General features: G+C 32.4%; 1 protein-coding gene across 1 annotated transcript in view; it reads right to left on the bottom strand.

The window, feature by feature from the left end:
* Nucleotides 1-392: 392 nt before the first annotated feature.
* Nucleotides 393-23,526, bottom strand: part of LOC149154195 (metacaspase-1-like) — a 173,131-nt gene continuing 149,997 nt past the window's right edge. The window contains exons 4-5 of the mRNA XM_089438996.1: nucleotides 17,568-17,768; nucleotides 393-684 (exon numbers count right to left, since the gene is read on the bottom strand). Coding sequence (XP_089295122.1) covers nucleotides 625-684; nucleotides 17,568-17,768 — 261 coding nt within the window. The 3' untranslated portion in view covers nucleotides 393-624. The remainder of the gene's footprint in view (nucleotides 685-17,567; nucleotides 17,769-23,526) is intronic.

The following is a 23,526-nucleotide window of genomic DNA, read 5'->3' as shown; positions in this document are numbered from 1 at the left end:
ATATCCTTAAAAAAACAAGAGCTCCTATAAATTTATAACATCCTTATCTAATAACTATAAAAGAATGACATTCTCTTTAAAAGTTTTAAAGAATATAAGTTAATGTTTAAAAAATATAAGTTAATGAAATTGTAATTAGTCTTTTAGACATGAAAAAAATTAATTTTATATAAATTAAATATTAAAAATTACAAAATTTTAAAATTTAATTTTTATTTATAAAAATATATTGATCAAAATTGTAATATATGATTTCTACTTTAATTTTTTTCAATATATTATAAATAAATTTTATAAATAAAAAATTATATAAATATATATAATCATATTTTTTAATTTCATATTCATTACATTCTTGAAATTTTCTAAAACAAAAACTATAAATAAAAATAAAAACATAAAAATAATACACTATTTATTATGAAAATTTAAACAACCATCCATTTAATACAAAATCTTAAAACACTAATAATTTTCACCATCAATTTCAATATGGTAGTTTCTACCCCCATTATTAATCCACTTTTATAAAGATACGCATTCTATATTTTATGTTTCATAAATCCTCTATCACGAATAAACACAATAAAATGGTTTGTTTTTTTTCACATTAAAAAAGAAACATCACAGATAAAATGGCTTCTCATTGAAATCAAATGGATATGACGAAGACAATTGCGGCTCCTGCAATATTCAACATACAAATTAAATGATATTAGAATATAGCAAATATTTATTTTTTCTCTCATATACATAATATGACTAATAATAATTTATTAATATTTTATATGTATTATTATTTTTAATATATAAATAAAATTAAGAATGTCAGTTGTTTATAGATATATATATTATAGTTTTTAAACATTTATCTATAATATAATATAATATAATAATAATAATTATAAAATATGATAAATTTTTCATTAATTGTTATGAAACTAGCTCACAAAAAGATAGAAAAGATAGATACATGCTTTAGAAATAAGTCTCTTTGAGGGGGCAACCTCCTTTACATTACACAAATAAACAATTCTTGGATGATACAAATGACAAGACCTCCTTTCTATATATAGGAGTCTAAGGGGTCATAATATAATCAGAGCAGACATAACAATAATAATGTAAGGGAACAATAATAACAATAGTGGGCTTCTATGGGGCATAATAATAACAATATGGGGACTACATGGGCACAAAAATATAATAAGGGGGTTGTACTAACAACAATAAGGGGTTACGCTAGTAGTATGGGGACCTGATATGCCCCTCTCCTTCAAAAAGTGTTGTCCTCAACGCTTGAGTAGTTCTTGATTCTTCTGTATAAAATTCTTGTCCTCCCATGTGGAATCTTCAGTGGGTAAATTCTTCCACCTGATGAGATACTCTGAAATTGATTGATTTCGTAGTTGTCGGGTTTTTGTTTCTGTGACTGCTCCAAGAATATGATTTTTCCTTCCTCGTCAAGTTCTGGCAATATTGTTTGAACTGGGATCTTCTGCAACTTTTGAATGAGTGGCCACACTTCTTCATCTTTCTTGCATTCATCCCTTGCATTGTTTATCCAATCTGGTTGGATAATAGAAATAGCACAAAACAATGCTTCCACATCCTCATCCTTTCTTGAGAGTGCATTTGCAACAACATTTTACTTCCCTTTTTTGTAGATGATTTCAAAGTTATAACCCAACATATTTGTGACCCATTTTCTCTGTTCTTCTAAGGATAATTTTTGTTCTAAAAAGTATTTAGGACTATCATGATCCATTTTTACCTTGAAGTGTCTTCCCATTAGGTAAGGTCACCATTTCTTAAGTGCATGTAGTATTGCCAACATTTCCTTGTCATAAATAGCTTGCTTGAGATGTAACTGTAAAAATACCCAATCACTTACATCAAAACTTCTTTCATTGCGATGTTGATTTGTTTGTTGTTTCATTCGATTCTGCACCAAAGTGGTGTTATCCTTTAAAAGTTGGAGAACTTGTTGTTGATGCTCGATGTGATCTTTCACTTCTTGAATCTTTTTCTTCTTGATATGTCCTTCTATCTTGAGAGTTTGAGGAGTGGTAATTTCTTCCAATGCATTACAATATATGGTCGGATTCATTTCTTGATGCTCGATGTGATCTTTCACTTATTGAACTTTTTTCTTCTTGATATGTCATTTTATCTTGATAGTTTGAGTAGTGGTAATTCCGACCAATGCATTACAAGATATGGTCGGATTCATTTCTTCTTTCTCGATATGATCTTTCACTTGAAACTTTTTCTTCCTGATATGTACTTCTATCTTGAGAGTTTTAGGAGTGGTAATTCTTGCTAATGCTTTACAAGATATGGTCGGATTGATTTCTTCTTTCTTTGGGGTTGGTTCCTGGTGTATATCCTCTTCTTTTGATGTTTCTTGATCCTTTTCTTCCACCTCTTCACAATCAATGTAAAATAATTTCTTCTCAGCACACTTATGATCTTTAATGTATTTGTTATCACAATTGTAACAAAGTCCTTTTGCTCTTTTTTCTTCCAATTGTTGTGGTGTCAACCTTGTAGGTTGTGGAAGGCTAGGATAAACAACACTTCCATCTTTATAGTTGTGAAGGGTAGACTTCCTTGTTGCCATAATTTTGATTTCCACTTTTTTTGCCAACCTGAATGCCTTCTCTAATGAATCAGGTTCCCAAAGACGAACCTCATGTTGAATGTTATCCTTTAAAGTCCCTATGGAGACATCAATCCTCTGTTTCTATGGAATATCATTTTCCCTTATATTCAATTTTTTAAAGTCCTCAATGTGCTCTTGAACACTTTTGTTTTAGATTTATCAATTGGCTAAAGAAGGTGTTTCTCCTTGTATCCTCATAATGTGCTATCATTTCCTCTGTGAAAATTGACCACGTAACAAGTGGTTTACAAGAACAAAGCCATTTATACCATAAAAATTGATTCTGTTCTAAATATGAAGATGCAATATGTACCTTTTGAAACAATTGCACCTCATGTAGATCAAAATATTGCTCCATTTGTAATATGAAATTTACTAGATCCTTGCCATCAAACTTCCTCATATCACCTTTTCTTGATTTTAAGAGCTCGATTTTGAAATGACTGTAACTCTGTAATTTCAGATCTTCTAGTTCTGAAATCATGACGTGCAGTAGCCCTCTGCGTCCTCATTCCAATTCCACTTTGATTGAAATTGGATTATCCAAGAAAGAGTTATGCATAATCTCCCAAGATGACCTGATTATATACCGTTTTAGAAGAGCGAACTTGTATGAAGTGCCACGTGTCACTGTTTTGACCTTTGAATCTGAAAAAGATATACAAAAAACTAAATTCTATCCTCTTTCTGTAACTTCTTACGAAATTTCAATCTAATTCTCAGAGAGACAATTATAATGATTTCCCTAGGTCACATGTTTGGGATGTAATTCGGGAGCTTGCAAAAACCCTAAATGTATTGAACTGTATCTCCTAAAATATAGCGAAACAAGATATGAAATTTGGGGCCGAGCTACACCACAATTGCGGCTCAAATGGGTTTTAATTTTAGAGTCTGAACCTTCATAGAAAACAAATTATAGCAAAAATTCCACAATGAACTGTTTGAGATTGAATTTTAGAGCTTGCAAAAATCTAACTTCCTCAGATCATATCTCCGAAAATATAGCGAGACAAGATCTGAAATTTGGACCCAAGGTTCAAAACGATTTCAACTCAAATGTGTTTTTTTTTAGCTTCTAAAGCTTCGTAGCGAAAAGGTTATAGCGAAAATTCCATGATGATCGGTTTTGAGCAGCGAAACCATAGAATCCAAAGCTCTAATACCAAATGTTATGAAACCAGCTCACAAAAAGATAGAAAATATAGATACACACCTTATAAATAATCCTCTTCAAGGGGGAAACCTCCTTTACATTACACAAATGAACAATTCTTGGATGATACAAATGACAAGGCCTCCTTTATATATATAGGAGTCTAAGGGGTCATAATATAATCAGAGTTGACATAACAATAATAATGTAAGGGCACAATAATAACAATAGTGGGCTTCTATGGGGCACAATAATAACAATATGGGGACTACATGGGAACAACAATATAATAAGGGGGTTGTACTAATAACAATAAGGGGTTACACTAGTAGTATAGGGACCTAACACTATTTTTCAATAAGAAGTTAAAAAGAGAAATGAGGGGTGGTCGAAAGATATTAAGTGTAATATCGGAGTTAAAAAGGGTTACCCCCTCTCCCCTACCCTATTTGGAATTTACATCGACAAGCTAGAAGGTTGTTTAGAGGAAGCAGGCTATGCTGGTACGATCTTAGCTGGGATAGTCATCATCCTTTTTCTATATGCTGACGATAATGTTCTTCTCGCAAGGTGCCCATCTAATCTTGATAAAAAACTTAAACTTCTTAAGGATTTTTGCTCTACCATGGGTATGACTATTAACACTGACAAAACAAAAGTTATGATTATCAAATCCAAGAAGGACACTTACGCTAATTTTATGTATGACAATAGTAACTTGGAGGAAGTGTCTTCTAAAAAGTAACTAGGAATTGATATTCATCACAAGCTCAACTGGAACTATAGCATTGAGAAAAGGATTAATGGGGGGTGGAAAGCTTATTTTGGTCTTGAAAATAATTGTAAAATGGAAAACCTCGTAATGTGGGATAGAAAGAAGTTCCTCTTTGAAACTTTAGTCACTCCTATTATCTTATATGGATGTGAGGTTTAGGGTTGCATCATCTCTAGAGAATCCTGGAGAAAGATTGAGAAAATCTAGAAGCCTTTTGTAAGGTATAACCTCAAAATTAAAAGCAATACACCCTATCCTATTCTCCTTATAGAAGTGGGTCTTTCCCCTATCGAGAGCCTAGCTATGACTTGGCTTCTATTGTACAAGCACAAACTCAATAACATAGGAGACCATAGACTTCCTAAGCTAGCCAAAACCACCTAAGGATCAAATGAGGTTGGTATAAATACACCAGGGCCTGGTTAAACCATTGCGAGATCGACGAGAATGTTACATTGCAAAACATTAATAACATTAAAAATATTGTTACTTCTAAGTTCAAAGAAAAAATGTGGTGTGAGAAAGATTTAGCAGCTAAAAGAAAATCAAGATATTATAAGGAGGTCATCAACCCCACCCTAGAAGATCAAAAGTATCTCTATTTTAACTAGCTCAAAGAAGAAAATTAATATAGCCAAGATTAGAACAAACTCTGATGAGCTCCATAGTGAAATGGGTTGTTAGGCAGTTCCTAAAACACCATGGATGGAAAGGATCTGCCATCTCTGTGAGAATATGAACATCAAGGATGAAAATCACTTCCTCTTAGAGTGCCCTACGTACAACCACATTAGATCTGAGTTTCATAATCTTTATTGCAATACTGACCTTCTTAGCCTTTTACGATGTCAAAATTATAGTGAGCTTGGGAGGCTTCTCTCCAAGATTTTTGAGTATAGGAATAAAATCTTAAATCAAACTAAATAATAATTCATTTCTTTAGGTCCGATAGACCAAAGTTTGGTCTCAGTGAATGTTAACCATCATCATTATCATAAACAAATTTATTTAAGAAAATAATATTTATTATATTCATAAATTTGTTATAATAATTATAAAATATATTATAATAATTATAAAATATAGTAAACTTGTAATATAAATTTTGAATAAAATTATTTTTTAATATAAACAAAATTATTCATGAAAAAATATTTGTTCAAATCATATTTTTAATTTTATGAGATTATTATATTGAAAAATGTTTTATTTTATAATTTAATACAAAAGAGTGGTGTAATTTTTAGTCAATATGAAGTGAACACATAATATTAAAAAAAATAATAATAATAATAAAAATAATTTAATATTATAATGATTTATTTATTTAAAATGTTTTAAAAAAATGATACTCATTTTCCTCACTTAAATTTATTTTTCACATATAATATGTTGAGTTCTATATTATTGGAATAGTTTTAAATGTTATTATTTTATGGTCTTGAGCCTTACAAAATACATTATTTAAATGGATAAGGAGTAGGAGAGATGATTCCTGTCACAGATTATTGGATGGTCTTAGGCAGTAAAGGAATACTTAGAAGAAGAGCAAATGAAATTTGTATTGTCCATGGTGCCTGACATGTTTTGTTTGTTTGTTTTTTTTGTTTTTTGTTTTTGTTTTGTTTTGTTTTTGTGTGTTTTTTTTCTTTCAAGATGCATACTCCATTTTCCTATGTATATTTGCGAACTGGGCCTTTGAGAGAAAGAAAAGTCTTCGATCTATAGAAGACTCATGCCTCTGGGTTCGTGACGAAGATGGAATCAATGGCAAAAGACTCAACCATCGACTCAAAGTGTGTTTTAGAGGATGTGCTCTCATGGAGAGGTTATGGTGGGTTCGTGAATTTAAGAAGTCACCTAAATTTTATTCCCCATCAGATTTGGCTCCTTCTAAATGATGCAATGATGTAGTTTGTTATATCTATGTGAAAAACAAGCGATGGGGGATCATCAAAATTTTTAGATTTAGATCACAAGCATTTCTTGTGGGCAAGCAAATGATCTACCATGTAAATTGGACACATCACTAATTTGTCTATATCCTAGCAGTTGTTGAATAGTTTTTTTAAACTTGGTTGGTGGATGATGGCACTGTCTATCTGGTTTTGTGCAGCTAGGATGCTTTTTTGGGTCTGTGTTCATATCTCTATATACACTAGAATGGGGATTCCCTTACACTAAATTTCTTTGGTATCTGAAGGCTATTAGGACAAGGTGACTCCATGGGAGAGAAGATTCTCTGTCACGAGTGTATTGTACCCAAGATGGGTTCTTATGTAAGCGATGGAGCTTATCAAAAAATTTGTTCCCTCAGATCAAGGGATCTTAGAAGGAAAAAATGGATCTAAAGGAGGGATTTTAGATCTTTGTCAAAACCCTATATGGGACTATGCTCCTTTTTTGGGTTTTTGGAACTGATCATATTTTGGATGTAAAAAAACTACTAGAGCATCAAATTGGTATTCCTGTGTCATTGCAATGCCTATTACATGGAGGGGAGTAGTTAATGAATTTTTATTTGTTGAATGGCTATGTTATTTCAAAGAATTCTATGATTTTCATGGTTGTGAGGATTTATGGTGGATCTATGAGCAGAAGGAAACTAGAGGCCTCAAAATATCGTAAGGAAGTTGTTGGATCTAGAAATCCCATAGTTGAAAATTCTGTTTTCATAAACCTTAATGGACTAGTTTAATTCAAGGATGCAATGAAAGGGAAGGCTTCCATTCTTGCAGACCAGATCCAAAATCTTCCAAGATCCTAATTTGTTGATTAAATAGAACAAGCCCCAGCTATGGAAATAAAAATATTAGAGGTAAAATCACTTCCTTTTTTATCTTCAATACAAGGTTATAATATATAGGTTTAATGGATTTTGGCCAAGATTTGAAGATTTACACCAGTGGGTTTTTTTCTTCTTGGACATCCAACTGTGATATATACTTATGTTCCAAAGGTTTTTTCATAGTTCAATTTGATACACCGAAATATCTAGAGAAATTCATAAATGAGGAGCCATGGTTTTGGGGTAGGGAATGGCTCTTCATTACCCCATGCTTCCCAAAATTCAATGACACAAGCATGGTGGTCACAATAATGCCAATTTGGGTGATATTACCAAATCTCCCTCTTGTTTTCTCGCATCATCAGGTCCTTGAAAATATTGGAAATGCTATGGGAAAATTTAAAAATATGGACCATGACAAAAAAAAAATGGTACCTTCACCTTTTCCAAAATACATGTAGAGATAGATCTTAGAAAAGGTCTACTTGATCACATCCATTTGAAACATGAAAAATTTCAGTGGACCCAAGTCTTAGATTATGAGAACATGACATTTAGATGTTGAATGTGTTTTCAAATAGGACATTCATAGAAAACTTACACGCAAGAAAAAAATAATACAAAAAAACAAAAATACATAGGCACATAAGCCTAAAGGATGGCAAGTATCAGACCCTCTCCTTTTTGAAGAAGAAGAACAAGAGAACATGAAGGAAGTTCCAAATAATGAAGCACAAGTGCAAGATGGTAACCATGTATGTGAGGGTGGCATGGACCAATCAGGAACCATGACCCACACTCACAAGGGTACTAAATTGGTAGATAACATAGAAATAATGCGGTAGAAAGAGGAAACTGTTAAAGGTGTCCGGAGAACTCCATAATAAAATGATAGAATTCAATGATGCTTTTATTAATTAGAAGGAAATATTTATACAATTAAATTTAGAGGGAGACAATTATGTCTCCATAACTAGAAAAACAAGAAATAACTAATCTATGCCCTAACTATGATTAGATACAAAATACTGAAGGGTTATTTAACATTCCCCCCATTAATCTAAAGGGACACCTGACATGCCATGTAAAGATCTAAAATTTTCAAACTTTTCATGTCTCAGTGCTTTGGTAAAGATATCTTCAATTTGTTCTAAAGTAGGACAATGCATTAGATGAATTGTTTTGGCCTCTACATGATGTCGATCAAATGATACTTGGTGTTGATATGTTTGGTTCGAACATGAAACTTTGGATTCTTGGCCAATTGAATTGCAGAAAAATTGTCAACAAATAGAGGAGTTGAAGCCTTTTGTTTCTCTTGCAAATCTTCATGTATTTTGTGAATCCAAATTATTTATTTTGTAGCTTTAGATGCTGAAACATATTCGGCTTTGGTGGTAGAATCAACAGGAATAGATTGTTTTCATGATCTCCAATTGTTAATTGCTGATCCAAGATTCATCAAATAACCAGAGGCTGAGACTCCATGCTCCATGTCACCATCAAAATATGAATATGAATAACCAATAATATGGAAGTATTAAATGTTGGAATATTTGATGTCATATGTTTGAGTTCCTTTTAATTATTTAAGAATTATTTTTGCTGCTACCCAATGCCCTTCACAAGGTTGATGTAAGGAACAAATTTCAATTATTAGAGCCTCAATTTTGTTATACACTAACAGATCTATTTTCCTGTTAATTTAAAAGTAATAAAAGGAGCTTGCTGACCTTTTCACATAGCTTTAAACATTTAACATCTTATCATTTTATCATAAGCAACATAAATTAAGGTGAGCATTCCATTGATATCAACTTAACAAGAGTAGTCCATGGAAGAATACCTGTTCCGGCGGTTGATGATGATACCTTTGTCTTATAGCTCCAGCTGAACGCTCCTTCTGACCGACCCAACCGGATTTACCTCCCAGCCAACTAGGAAATAAATTCCTAGCCCAGGAAACCTCCACAGGTTCCCTAGCCCTCCGTGCCCAAGTCCAACCAGGTATAGTGTGTCCTCAAGAAGAATGTGCAAAACTAGATAATGATACTTTCCTCCTCTCAAACCCAAGAAACCTCCACAGGTTTCCAAGGTCTCCCAAAATCATAACAAGGCCAAACAATCACAACCAACCCCCACAATCCTAAGCAAGACTCCAACCCCCCCTTTTCTTCCTTCCCCCTTCCCTTTTATACCCTCTTTCCTCAACCACCTCTCATTAATGTCATTAACTTCTCATCCATCCTTAGTTGACTTCTCTTCTCCCAAGTAAGCTAGGAGTACATTTGGAATTGTGACATGAATATAAAATTGAGAATTTAATGGGAAAGGATCATGTATTCTCCCAAGTAAATCTGAAAAGTACATTTGGGAATGTGAAGTGTAATTACATGGAGAGGACCATGTCTTCTCCTTAGTAAATGTGAGGGTACATTGGGGAATGTGAAATGAATAAATATATATTGATGATAAGATGGAGAGGACTATGTCTTCTCCCAAGTAAATGTGAGGGTACATTGGGGAATGTGAAATGTACTTACATGGAGAGGACCATGTCTTCTCCTTAGTAAATGTGAGGGTACATTGGGGAATGTGAAATGAATAAATATATATTGATGATAAGATGGAGAGGACTATGTCTTCTCCCAAGTAAATGTGAGGGTACATTGGGGAATGTGAAATGAATACATGTATTTTGAAATAATGGAAGGAGACCATATCCTACATAATATTCAATTTGAGAAGGTAAGTGGGGAATTTGAATAATGGAAATCATAAATTTATATTAGACCAATATTTCTCAATATTTTCAGATAATTTAAATATTAACAAAATTTGTAGGATAAGATTTAAGTGGGGCATTACAGTTGATGCATAAATCTAGAAAGCATCCCAACAACAAAAGTTATATAAGGATGAGTAGTAGAAAGATAAATCAAACTTCCAACAAGTTTCATGTACTTTGTTGGATCTTCAAATGGTTTTCCTTCTTCTGAAGTGAGTTTCAAATTTTGTTCCATTTGTAGCAAGATGATTACAATCTATCATACCATATTTGTTCAATAAATTTCCAACATATTTCCTCTAAGAGATAAAAATATGTTGAGGTTTTTGATCAACAATTTCAAGATAATAATGAAGTAAACCTAAATATGTCATATCAAAACCCTTTTTCAATTCCTTCTTAATAGATGATATATATTCATCATTTTCCCCTGTAATAATCAAATCATCAACACAGAAAACCAGATATACAACTGATCTTCCAACCTTCTTAATAAAAAGAGTTGCATCATCTAGGTCAAAATGCTTATAATTCAACTTAAGAAAATGTTTAGTTATTTTCTCATACCATGCACATGGTGCTTGTTTCAAGCCATACAAAGACTTCATTAATTTGCATACCTTTTGTTCTTTCCCTTTGATAGAAAAACCTTCTGGTTGAATCATGTAAACATCTTCCATCAAATATCCATTTAAGAAAGTAGTTTTAACATCCATATGATGAATTTTCCATCCTTTCTAAACTGCAATAGAAAAAAATTCTAATAGTGCCCTATTTAGTTGTAGGAGAAAATGTCTCTATACAGTCAACACCCTCTTTCTATGCATATTCCTTTGCTAGAAGCCTTGCCTTGTGCTTATCAAGTGAGCCATCAACTTTATACTTAGTTTTATAAACCCATTTTCAACCAATAGGTGTGATGCCAATAGGAGGATCCACTAGCTCCAACGTGCCTTTTTTTATGAGGGCATCATACTCTTATTGCATTACATCTTTCCACACATCATAACTAGTAGCTTCTTCAAAACAATTAGGCTCATAATCAACAGAAAATTTATATTCAAAATCATGAGAATAGTTACCTGAACAAATCCCTATATCAAACTCATCATATTTCCTCAGGAATATTCTAATCCGAGTTGATCTTCGTAGAGGTTGTGGATGAAGTTGCTCATCTTGTAGAGAAAACTCTTCATTACTTTTTGTCCTTGTTGTCCTAGTCCATGTTGTCCTTGTAGAAACACATTTATCATCCAATTTCTCTTCAAAAATAGAATTATTATCATCATTGAGAGGAAAATTTGAAAGGAAAATCCACAGATTTATCTAGAATGGGAATCCCCCCTTCAGGATGTGGAAGAATATTATCAGATTGATAATAAAATTTTGCAGACACAAAATTCTCTAATTGATTAAGTTTCCTATCAATAATGGGCGTATCTTTATCAGATTCAAGAAAAACTATATCTCTTTACAAAATAAACTTCTTATTCTCTTCATCATACAATCTGTATGCTTTAGAAGTCATAGAATATCCCAAAAATATACGTTTTCTTCTTATTACACTAAACTTATTTCTTTGTTGTTTAGGAATCAAATCATAACATTGAGAACCAAAAACTTTGAAATGTTGAACAACAGGAATATGATTATACCACATCTCATATGGAGTTTCATCATTGATGAAAAGTTAAGGACATTGATTTCTAATATAAGCTGCAGAAAGCAATGCTTCTCCCAAGAACATCAATTTTACATTTTTAAAGAGCATCATCGATCTAACCATATTAAGCAATGTTCTGTTCATTTGTTCTGCAACACCATTTTGTTGTGGATTATAAGGTATTGTAGTTTGGTGTTTGATGTCATTCTCTTGCAAATAACTTTCAAAGACATGTGAAGTATATTCTCCCCCATTATTAGTTCTTATAGTGTCTATATTAAGTTAAGCTTCATTTGTAATCAAGATATGAAATTTTTTAACACATCAAAAACTTGTGATTTTTCTTTAAGAAGATATGCCCAACACATCCTCAAATAATCATAAATGAATGTCAGTATATATTTATTTCCATTAATAGTTGCAATAAGCATATGTCCACATAAATCTAAATGTATGAGAATTAATTTTCTTGAAGCTCTAGAAGTAGAACTTTGAAAAGACTAATTGTGATGCTTCCCGAAGATAAAAGCATTACACAGAGTAAGTTTTCTTGGAACTATTGGAAGCCCCTTAATCCCCTACTATCTCATAATTCTAATACTCTCATAATTAATATGACCAAAACGTGCATGCCACAATAAACTTGATGACAGACATTTTCTTGGACCAAATGATTAGTATTTAATGTAACAGATGACATACATTTCAACGTTAATAATTTTTCTTCTTCCACACCAATCATTACAGTCTCATTGTAAGCTTCTTTGCTAATTTCCACTTTGCAATCAAATATGTGTATTGAATGTCCTCATTGTTTGATTTGTACAAGAGATAATAAATTCCTTTAAAACTGTGGGATGCAAATAAAGTCATTTAAAATATAATCTACAACTCCAAGAATATTTAATCGAATAGATTTGATCCATGATGGTTTAATTGAGACTTATCAGAAAAATACACTACTCCATCAATGTTATCACTGGTTTTTTCAAACAAGTCTCTCCTAAAGGTCATATGACAAGTGGCACTTGTGTCTATGATGTTGAAGAATCTAGGGCAGTTAGATTTAATTAGATTCTTCTTGCATGATAACTATTTGTGAGTTATTTAACTTTACTTCTTCACTTGTCATTATTATTAGAGTCTGTCTTCTTAGTTCATCAAATAGCTATAAAAAACAAAGAGACAAGAACACACGATGTTGGCTTTCTACTAGGGCCAAATCCTCTCCCTCTTGGAGAGGAAAACTCACACAAAATTGTTCTTATAGAGATTCCAATTGAAGAATACCAAGACCATGAACTTTACCTACTAGGCCACTCCATGACCAAGACACCAATACTTTTCTTACTGCTGAGATCATCATCATCATTACTGCTTCACCAAGGTCTTCACTACTATTGCATTATCAAGGTCATTTTTTAGATTGTTGCAACATCCTTATGGAGGAATTTAACATATAACGAGATCATATTTGTGTACCGTAGTTTCTTCTTCACCTATATCCTTGTTGCACTCTCACTGAGATCATGTTCATATCAACAAGGTCTCTATACTATATGAGAGTTGCATCGAGACATATGATTAACACCTTACTGAAGTCATGACTGTGTCTAGTTTGCTGAGAATACATCAATGTGGGATCATCGAGCTTCTTATTCTTATCATTATGTTGAGACTGCTGAGACATGACCCTTCTCTTAACCGAAACACTGTGCTGTTCCTTATCCAAGATTCCTGTAACCCTGAACTTGACTGAAGATGTTACTACTCCTTATCTAATATTGCAAGATGTCTGGGATTATAGAGGATCTGATATTTTTTCCTTCCTGTACCTATATGAGATTATAAAGACTTAAGGTCTGTACTTATCTGAAGTTTCATTTCTATTCGAGTTCTGTAATAGACCTTCGAAGATATCAGACAAGTCTGAGGTTTATAATTCCTGTGGTGACCCTAGTAGGGTATTTATAGGTGTTAGTCCTCCATAATTAGCCAACGTGTCAATGAAACTTTGTGTCTATTATTTGAGCCAACTTGACTACCTTTTAATTCAATTTCCAAGTTGATGTGACAGAGAGGACGATGCTTTTCATTTGGAGGGATACTTGACATTGTTAATGACTCAAATATATTCTTTCTCATGCTCAAGAAGAGCTACTTCATACATTATTTAACTCTTTGACTTTCCTATAGAACTCCAACATGTGCTAGACATATTCATTGAGAAAGAAACTCATTTTTATAATTTAAAAAAATAATATTTTTTTTTACAAGTAAAAAGATCAAAAGTACATTTACGAAGACTGAACCTAGTTACACTTTCTTCAACACTCCCCCTTAACTAGGGAGATATTCATAATGGTACTTGGTCATTCTCAATCTAAAGAATTTCTCATAATAAGAATTAGATTGGTAACCCATATGTATAGCATCATAGTAACCAACATTGTTTCCACAACAAGGCCTTGACTCACAACTCTATCTCTCATTAGATCAGAGCACAATGTTGGTGAGACGAATGACTATAGACACCTTCATCATTGTCTCTTAGGGTACATACCCACCCGGGTGTTCACTGAGTATGATATTCTAGGACTATTCTTATCTTGGGTTCCCAAACCTCAAAGAATATCGGTCCTCTTGCCTACTCTTGTCTTAGATTCCCTACACACCTTCAAAGAGCATCAAATGCCAGATGATTACCCAATCCTCCATTCTTTCTTCCAAAGTGAAGACAAGAATGTTGTGCTGATCTCTCCCTCTCAATTGGGGAAGATATGCCCAAGTTCCCTTTGATCAGAAACTTGCCCAAGCTCTGGTTTAATCAGGAACTTGTGAGAGCTCCCTCTTAGTTAGGGACTCTTCTATACATCAACAACTTCTTCTTCATGGGTCCTTCAACTGCTTGATCAACTTCTCTTCTTGATGTCATGAAATTCAGTTGAGCTTCTTCCTTGTAGGGCAACAACCACCGATCACTTTCCTCCTTCATTCGTCATGTCATTTCTTTCTTCATGTAAAGTGGCCTTCTTCATATCTGGAACCTTCATCATATGGCTGCTTCTTTATCATGCTTTTTCTATCCTTTACATGAATGCTAGTTGTACTTGTATTTACAACTCTTGCTTGAGTAGCTCTACATGAACTTATCCAAATATTATTCAAGAAATCAAAATATATCATTAAATCAAATATTACCTTACTAGATGGCTCTTCATCATGACATCTTTCTGTAGGTATCAACATCCTTCATACATTTTGACACATCTCCCAAAGATATCTATGGTCAAGGGTCTTCATCTTTTCCATCAGAGTCTTCATATCCTTTTGGGAGATTTCTTGGTCAATTCTTCTTGGTCTTTTGGATGTTGATTAGATTTGTCATGGTTGCTTATCTCATGATCTCTTCCTTCTCCACATTCCATTCCTAGGTGCTTTTAATCAAAGTTTCTTAGTTGTAGTCATATTATGTTGATTTCATCTAGCGTGTCTTATGCCTTCCTGCATCCTTTCAAAGAAGGAGATCCTTTTTCTCTTGATCATGCTTCTTAAGATAGAAGCAATGATCCATGTTACCTACAACCATATGACATTACATTATAATATTAAACACAAGCATACCTACCCAATTTTACCTTTAGGTCATCTAGGCTTCTTCTAACAACTTCCTTGATTGAAGTGTCTTCAACCCCTTGATCCACTTCTCTTATGTCACTATACTATCATACATGAGTTCCACAAGTCATAGTTCTTGATGAAACACTTGCTTCCTCTCTATATTAGTGAACCCTATGATGAGGATTCCATCAGAGAATTTTGAGGATCTTGTATATCCCCAACTGACAAATGTTTCCTTTTTAAATTGGTGTATGATGAGCCTTGTCCTAGATGACTTCTTCCTTGCTGTATTTTAACGTGATGAGTGGTCCCATGAGATAGTTGTTTGTTGCACAAGTCTGAAATATCAGATCGACTTCCAACACATCCAATGACACCTAACATCACATCTCCTGCTAAGCTTTAACGAGTGTTGTGGTCCTTGGAGGCGGTTTGAAGAAAATCACTAAGTGCGTTAATTGATGGCCCACATTTGTTACAAGGACACCCATCCTAGTTTCAAATGCCACATCTTGTGGTGTCAGAATGGTTTCCAAAACCACTAGTCTTGTGCACTGTCAACTCGTCTCACATCTTATCAACTCCTGGTCCCACGGACTTCGCCAGGTCAGATTATTAACTCTATAACTTTTGCATGAATGAAGTTTGAACCAGGCACAATAACTTCAGTGCTTTTCAAAACCTTGTGCTCTGATACCACTATTAAACGTGCATGGAGAACTTCATGATAAAATGATTGTATTCTACGATATTTTTATTAATGAGAAGTGCATATTTATACAATCAAATTCAGAGGGAGACAATTATGTCTCCATAATTAGAAATACAGGAAATAACTAATCTATGTTCTAACTATTATTATATATAAAATCCTTAAGGATTATTTAATAGAAACACTCAATGAAACATGCATGGGGGGTATAAATAGAACTCATGTATGTGAGAGCTCTGACTTAGACAAAGAAGTCCATTCTCAGGCAGTTGGAAATGAATTGGTAATAGTAACAACTAAACTCATCCATGGGTTTGGCAAAGGGTTCAGAAACACAAAGGAAAAAAGGAGAAGTTAAGTAATTTTTTATCACACTTAGCGTCAACAAAATTTATGTAATTTTTTTTTTCTTTTTATTCCTCATCATTCGAAATGATAACATGTTCAAATGCTTCACAACATCTACAAAATGTAATTTTGTTCCTTGATTTCAGGTTGAATAAAATTACAATTTTTTGTTAAGAGAAAATATCTTATCCCCTAATGAGTGGAATACTTGGTTGGTCTCTCTCACACACTTTAAAAAAATATAATTTCTTAACTACACCACACATGCTTACTTTAAAAATAATAATAATTTCTTACAATAATGTAAAGTTAGATAATCAAGAATATTAATTTATTGGTATTTTAAAAATTATGTAGTTTTTTTTATTGGAAAAAATATTATAAAACTAATATTATCAATTTAAATAAGGAATACATATTCTTTTGTAATTTTAATTATGGTAAATCTCTTTATTACATGATAATAAAAAATAATATAAACTAATTTTTTTTAATGTATATATTAATTACTAATCATGTAATTTTAATTTTATAAGTAAAATTATCTATACTTTTATAAATTTAGTATATAGTTATAATTATTTTTAATATATATACAGTTAGTTAAGTGAGACCACTTTTAGAGAATTTGAACTATTAACTTATTATAAAGAGTGCAATGCATTCATTCATCATCAATCCACAATCTCTTAATAATTACAAAATGTTTTAAAATTTTAATAAATACGTTCTTTTTCTTTATAATATAATAAAAGAAAAATTCTTTACTAATCTCAAATTCATTTATTATTTTGAATATTCCTATAATTAAAATGTTTTAAAAGATCTTTTCTGGACCTTTCACATCAATTAAATTTTAAGTTACTATTCATATTAATTATACTAGGAAGGAAATCATATATATTCATATTAATTATACTAGGAAGGAAATCATATATTATTAAGTTATAATTCATATTAATTATACTAAGAAGGAAATAATGTATTAAGATAAAATACAGCCCTCAAAATTACTTATAATATAAACAAAATTTCCCAAATAGAAATTTACCTGTATTTTCCCTTGTTTTTGGCTGCCACCTTCTAAAAGCATATTTGTAAGAACAGTAGTTTTTGCAGGCTTCTGGCGTGCTGCACGAACACTATCACGCATAGAACTTAACAGAGTGCCGTAAGTTTTTCCTTCTCCCTTTTCAAGGGCTTTAATAAAACTACATGTCATGGCCCCGGTTGATGTAATCTTTGAAAGAGCCTGTTCAAAACATTTGCATAAAATGTTTATAGGTCAAACACAACACTAATCTTAATGTTTATAGCATACTCAAAAATAAAATCATTGATGCAAAGTTAAATAAACTTGTATAATATATATTTTGAAACATTGAAAGTAAAATAGGTTAATTTGTGTTCTGTATATAATCAAAATATATTAATGACATCAATCTAGTGGAGTATTGACATGATCTATGGAGGGGATTTGAGTCTTTCAACATTGAAGCTCAAATGCTTTGTGGGGGGGGTTTAGGTGACAAGTTTTCTCCATAACCCTTTTGGGACCAGGGTGAGCGAGTTAAAAATAATTAACTTTAAAATCATGTTAATATTTATGTAGAGTGAAGGTACAACTATATAATTCATAATAGGGAGGAAAAATATTGAGGTATTCTTGTGGAAGCCTATTTCAAGCACAACAAATGTGAAATTTCTTTAGATCATTCTATCTTACACAAAGTCAAGGAACGATGATGGCTCTTTCAATCTAAGGCCCCGGTGCTATATAAAAAGATTTCCATATGGATGATTTTGTGGCTTTAGTGGATGCTCCATGTGGTGGAGGGTTCATTAGAAGTGTTATTGATCTAAATTGTTTGATGGGAGATTTCCTACTAAGGATTTGGAGGTAATCCTAGGGTGTAAAGGAAAAGTTAAGAGAGGAAGGATGGTTTTAAGGAGAAAGGAACATGACTTACAATTTGTTGTTGGTGAAGATATTAGAATGGATGAGATTCTTGACTATTTGAGTAAAAATTTGCATGGAAAATTCTTTGGAAGGTAGATGGAAAAGGATACACTGAATTCTCGGCTTCAAGATTTTTGGCCTTTGCTAATTAGGTACAACTTTACCTCTCATATTTTCTCCTATGGGTGGATAGGGTTTGTGTTTTTATCTGAGGATGATGCTACAATGATTTCAGGCTTGTTGGTTTTGAGGTTCAAAGTTTTTAAATATCAAACCTTGGCACCTATGTTTCGATCCCAGCTCAAAGGTTTCTTCCATTATTCTTGTTTTGGTTAAGACATCTAAATTTCCAATGGATGTTTGGTTTGATGAAGGCATTTTTACTTTCAGTAATGGTATAGGTAGGAGATTTTGTGTTAACCAAGGTTATAAGGAAGATTCATAGCAGATTGTAGCCAATATCCTAGTCGACATTGATATGAATAAGGGATATGTGAGGGTCAAAAAATCGCGGAGAGAGATGTGGTTTATATTTAGATTTTAGACAATGTGAATGTCTTTTAGGTGCATTCATTGGGACAATCACAAGCATCAAGGAAAATTTTAGGGGATAAATTTATCCCATGGGCTAATTTTCCATGATTCTTTTTCCAAAAAAAGGATTTTCCAATTTCAATTCTTTTCTACAATAATTTGCCAAAATTATATACATTAAAAGTATTTTACTTTCAAAATTTCCCAATTTTTCCAAAAACTATATAAAATCTTTAGCAATTTGAATATTTTACAAAAATATCACCAAACATTTTATGCTTGTTTTTTGAATAATTAGTAAGATTCGCAAAGTTTCTACACTATAAGATAAATATGGATCCTTAAAAGTTTCCTTGACATCCATGTAGTGTAGGAGTATGAAAAACCCTTCAAGAAGCACATTAGGAGGTATAAGAGTGATGTGATTGTGGAAAGTGTGACTCAAAATTGAGGAAAAGGTTATTAATAAAGTTTGGAAGAACCTCTTACAAAGGTGGTGAATGAGGGTATGGATTTTAAAATTGTCCTTGATAACCACATAGTGTAGGACTATGACAAACCCTTCAAGAAGCACATGTAGAGGGATAAGAGTGATGTGAGTGTGGAAGGTGTTACTCAAAATTAAGGAAAAGGTTATGTGACAAAGTTTGGAAAGATGGAAGAACCTCCTCCAAAGCTAATGAATTAGGGTTTGGGTGATGATGTTATTAAATCTAATGAAATCATCAAGTTTCCCTTAGTTTCTATGGAGCACAACCCCTGAAACTATTTTGGTACTAGCATGTGCAACACAAGCACTAGGAGATAAAGGACATAGATGTTGATCCATCCAATCCTATAAAAGAGTTGACACCCGAACTAATTCAAGAGTGCACACTTCTAGAATGGCACTCATTAGGGCAAAAATACTTGAACTCCTTTAGGTATTGATGCCATTGTAAATTTGGAGTCTAGGTGGATAACTCTGACAAAGGGAATAAACATACTTTAGCCAATCACAAAAAGGACAATGACATTATGAAAAGTTGTTTAGGGTAGGGTCCATAATTTATAATCCCTCTCAACTCATTCTAGTTACTTGAGTTCAGGAGGGGACATCTCCATTAAAGTTGGTAAGGATTCCTTTGAAATAGAAGCTAGTGGTGGTTATAATGTTATTAAGGGACAAGGATTACTAGTTGAGACCTAAAAAATCATGATGTTGACTTAGGTATAGGGGGAGGAGGGAGGGGGGAGGTGAGATATCTAGGGTGACTTAAAGATAAATCACCTTAAAGATGTTGCATTTGATCATGTAAATAGGAAATATTATATATTTCATACACCACATAAAGTTTTGAAATAGATGCAATAGGGTCATCAAAGACTCATTATAGGGTTTTCTAGAGTAAACTAAGACCCTAAAGTTTGTTTATCATGAAATTTCATCAACCAACATTTATGGGTTGGGTAGTAATCACCGCATAATTTCCCTAACCTATTTCATCGAGGTGGAAAAGTGATATATCATTTTAAAATAGGAGATAATGTGTAAGGACTCAAGCATTTTAGTAAAGCCGAGGAAAAGTTTTAAAGGATTATATTTCAATTTTATTGATGCAGTGGGATTGTCAAAAGGAATAATAATGGGTTGGAATACTAATATGGTTTTGATTAATGATTATATTGTTACTTTAGTTCTATGCATAAGATTTATAGCAAAATTCAGGGTCAAACACTTGTTCTGCTAAATGTGTATCCTACCTATGGAGATAGGCATGGACTTCAGGAGAATTTCTTTTAGCTTTAGTGTCTCAAGAGGGAAGAGTCATTATTAATGGTTACCTAAACATTAATTTGAATATAATGGAGGATTGATGGGACTCAACTTAGATGGATAGACTAGTTGATTACTTAATTCATTATTTGGAACAATTTGGTTTGGTTAATGTAGAACTTATTTCTCTTAGAACTACCTGGTGGAACAATAGGTTAGGTAGAGATGTTGTATCTAATAATTTCGATAGGTTCTTTGTTTCAAATATCTTTTTGTAGAAAGTTGACATGTTTAGATCACAAATAGAGGAGGGAAGGATTTTATATCACAACCCTATGTTTTTTCAATTTGAGAGGAATGATCCAAACCTTATGACCCCAGTCAATTTCAAGCCTAGTTGGCTCAAGGAGGAAAAATTTCAGGATATTTTATTCAATACTTGGAGGCACTATGAGGTGGATGATAGGAGTAATTCTATTGAACAAGTCCCTTGTCCTCTAAATATAGTTAAAGAAAAGGTTTTTGTTTGGGTAGGGGAAATCTATAAGAACATAGATAGGTTAATAAAGGAAACTGAGGAGGAAATTGGAAAAATCCTCATGAACAGTACTTCTTGGTTGTCTAGTGAAGAGGAGAAATTGAGGGTTAAAATTTTGGAAATATAGAAAATAAATCTATTGGAAGAGAGGGATTAAAATTAGTGAATGAAGAGTAGGGCCATTTGGCTGAAGATGGGATATGAGAACATGAAATATTTTCAACATTATGAAAACTATATAAATATAGATATTACGATCTAGAAAATCAAGTTTGAAGGAGATGAGGATGTAAGGAACTTCAAGGGTTTGTAGAATTGGGTGTTTGGTAATTTAGAAAATTTCGCAAGAACTTGAAAGTATGAATTTTTTGATATCATTAGGGTGGTTTTATATTTTACCAGGTTGATATTAGGAGATGATAACAAAGACTTGAATGAGAAGATTAATAAGGAGAAATAACTACATGTATTCTTGTCCTTTTAAAAGGAGAGAAAATTTTATTCTAAATGGTTGAAATATGGAAATTTTCCTTGGGTTTTAATATTTGTTAGGTGAAGATTTAATTAGAGGAATGAGGAATTTAGTTAATTGGGATGTTAGTTACTTTAATGATACATTCATTGTTCTCAATCCTAAGGTGGATAAACCATGCTCCTTTGATGACTTCAACTCTATCTCACTTTGCAATTGAATGTAAAATATAATATTCAAGGTGTTGGTATTTAGGTTGAAGAAATTAATTTTAGTATTTATATCCCCATGGCAATTTTATTTTTGGTAAGGTTTTCCAATACGTGATGTATTTGGTTGTGCTAAAGAAGAGCTACATTCCATTAGATCATAGAAACTTGTAGTTATGGTATTAAAGTTAATCCTTTCTAAGGTATATGATAGAACCCATTGATCGTATCTAACGTTACTATTAATCAATATAGGCATGAGTTTCTATGTGATCAATTAGATAATGGGGTGTGTTATGCCTACGGATTTTTCTATACTTATCAATGGAGCTACCTCCACTTTTTTAGACATAATGAAGTTTTTAGAAAAGGTTATTTGCCCTTATCTAATGTTGTTGGTACTAGAAGGGATAAGTTGAGCTATTCAAGAGGCTAGAAGGAGGTGATAATTAAAAGAAATCAATATTGGGGGCATGGAATACCTAACACACCTTTTATTTGTGGATGATGTCTTACCGTACACAAATGACTTGTAAGAGGAAGGGAGTTTTTTTGAAGGAAATGATGTAGTTGTACAACAAGGCTACGAGGATGGAGATCAAATTAAAGAAATTTATAAAGAGTTCCCATTCCATTAATGAGGGTACTTTGCACACACAAAATCTATTTCTTCCTTTTACTTTAATGGAGTTGGACACATGAATTAACTATTTGGGTTGTATTTTGAAAACACATGGATATTGTAAAAGGGGTTGGTAGTAGCTTATATGTAGAATTGAATTGAAGATAATTTTTGGTGCAATAGTTGTTTTTTTAAAGGTGTGAGAATAACATTGGTTAAGTATATAATTGAAACCATTCTTTTATAGTAGGATATATTGACCATAGAAAATTTTAGGGGCGAATGTTCGCTCTTTGGCGAAATTAAGGGGTTTTAAGTTTTTAGTGTGCGAATATTTTGTATCATAGTACATTTTTACAAATCACCTCAAATAGCCCACCTTATTTTAAGGGAGAGGGTAAAAAAGGTAAATTTAGCCCTTGAAATTAGGAGTTACAACCTTCCATTCGCCCATTTTCAAGAATAGGTTTTATTTAAGTGAATCCATTCGCCCATTTTCAAGAATAGGTTTTATTTAAGTGAATCCTATGGGCCAAAGGCCCAAATACCATATTTATAAAAGAGGTATGGTAAATTAATAAAAATATAAATAAATGAGAGGTATGGTAAATAAATAAAACATCTTTTTATACTTACTCAAAAGGTATGGTAAATAAATAAAAATATAAATAAACTAGACGCATGGTAAATAAATAAAACCTCTTTTTATATTTAGTCCATAACCCTCATTCTATTTATGAAGGCTCAAGAAAGAGGTTTTATTTAAGTGAATCCTATGGGCCAAATACCATATTTGTAAAAGAGGTATGGTAAATTAATAAAAATATAAATAAACGAGAGGTATGGTAAACAAATAAAACATTTTTTTATATTTACTCCATAAGTCACCTTATATTTACGAACACCCAAAAAATGCGTT

Source organism: Pinus tabuliformis, chromosome 9 (genome assembly GCF_031772625.1).
Source record: "Pinus tabuliformis cultivar Carrire ecotype Pingquan chromosome 9, CPIR1, whole genome shotgun sequence".
Lineage (NCBI taxonomy): Eukaryota > Viridiplantae > Streptophyta > Pinopsida > Pinales > Pinaceae > Pinus > Pinus tabuliformis.
Note: the sequence above shows the minus strand (reverse complement) of the source record. Positions and strands in the feature narration are given on the sequence as shown.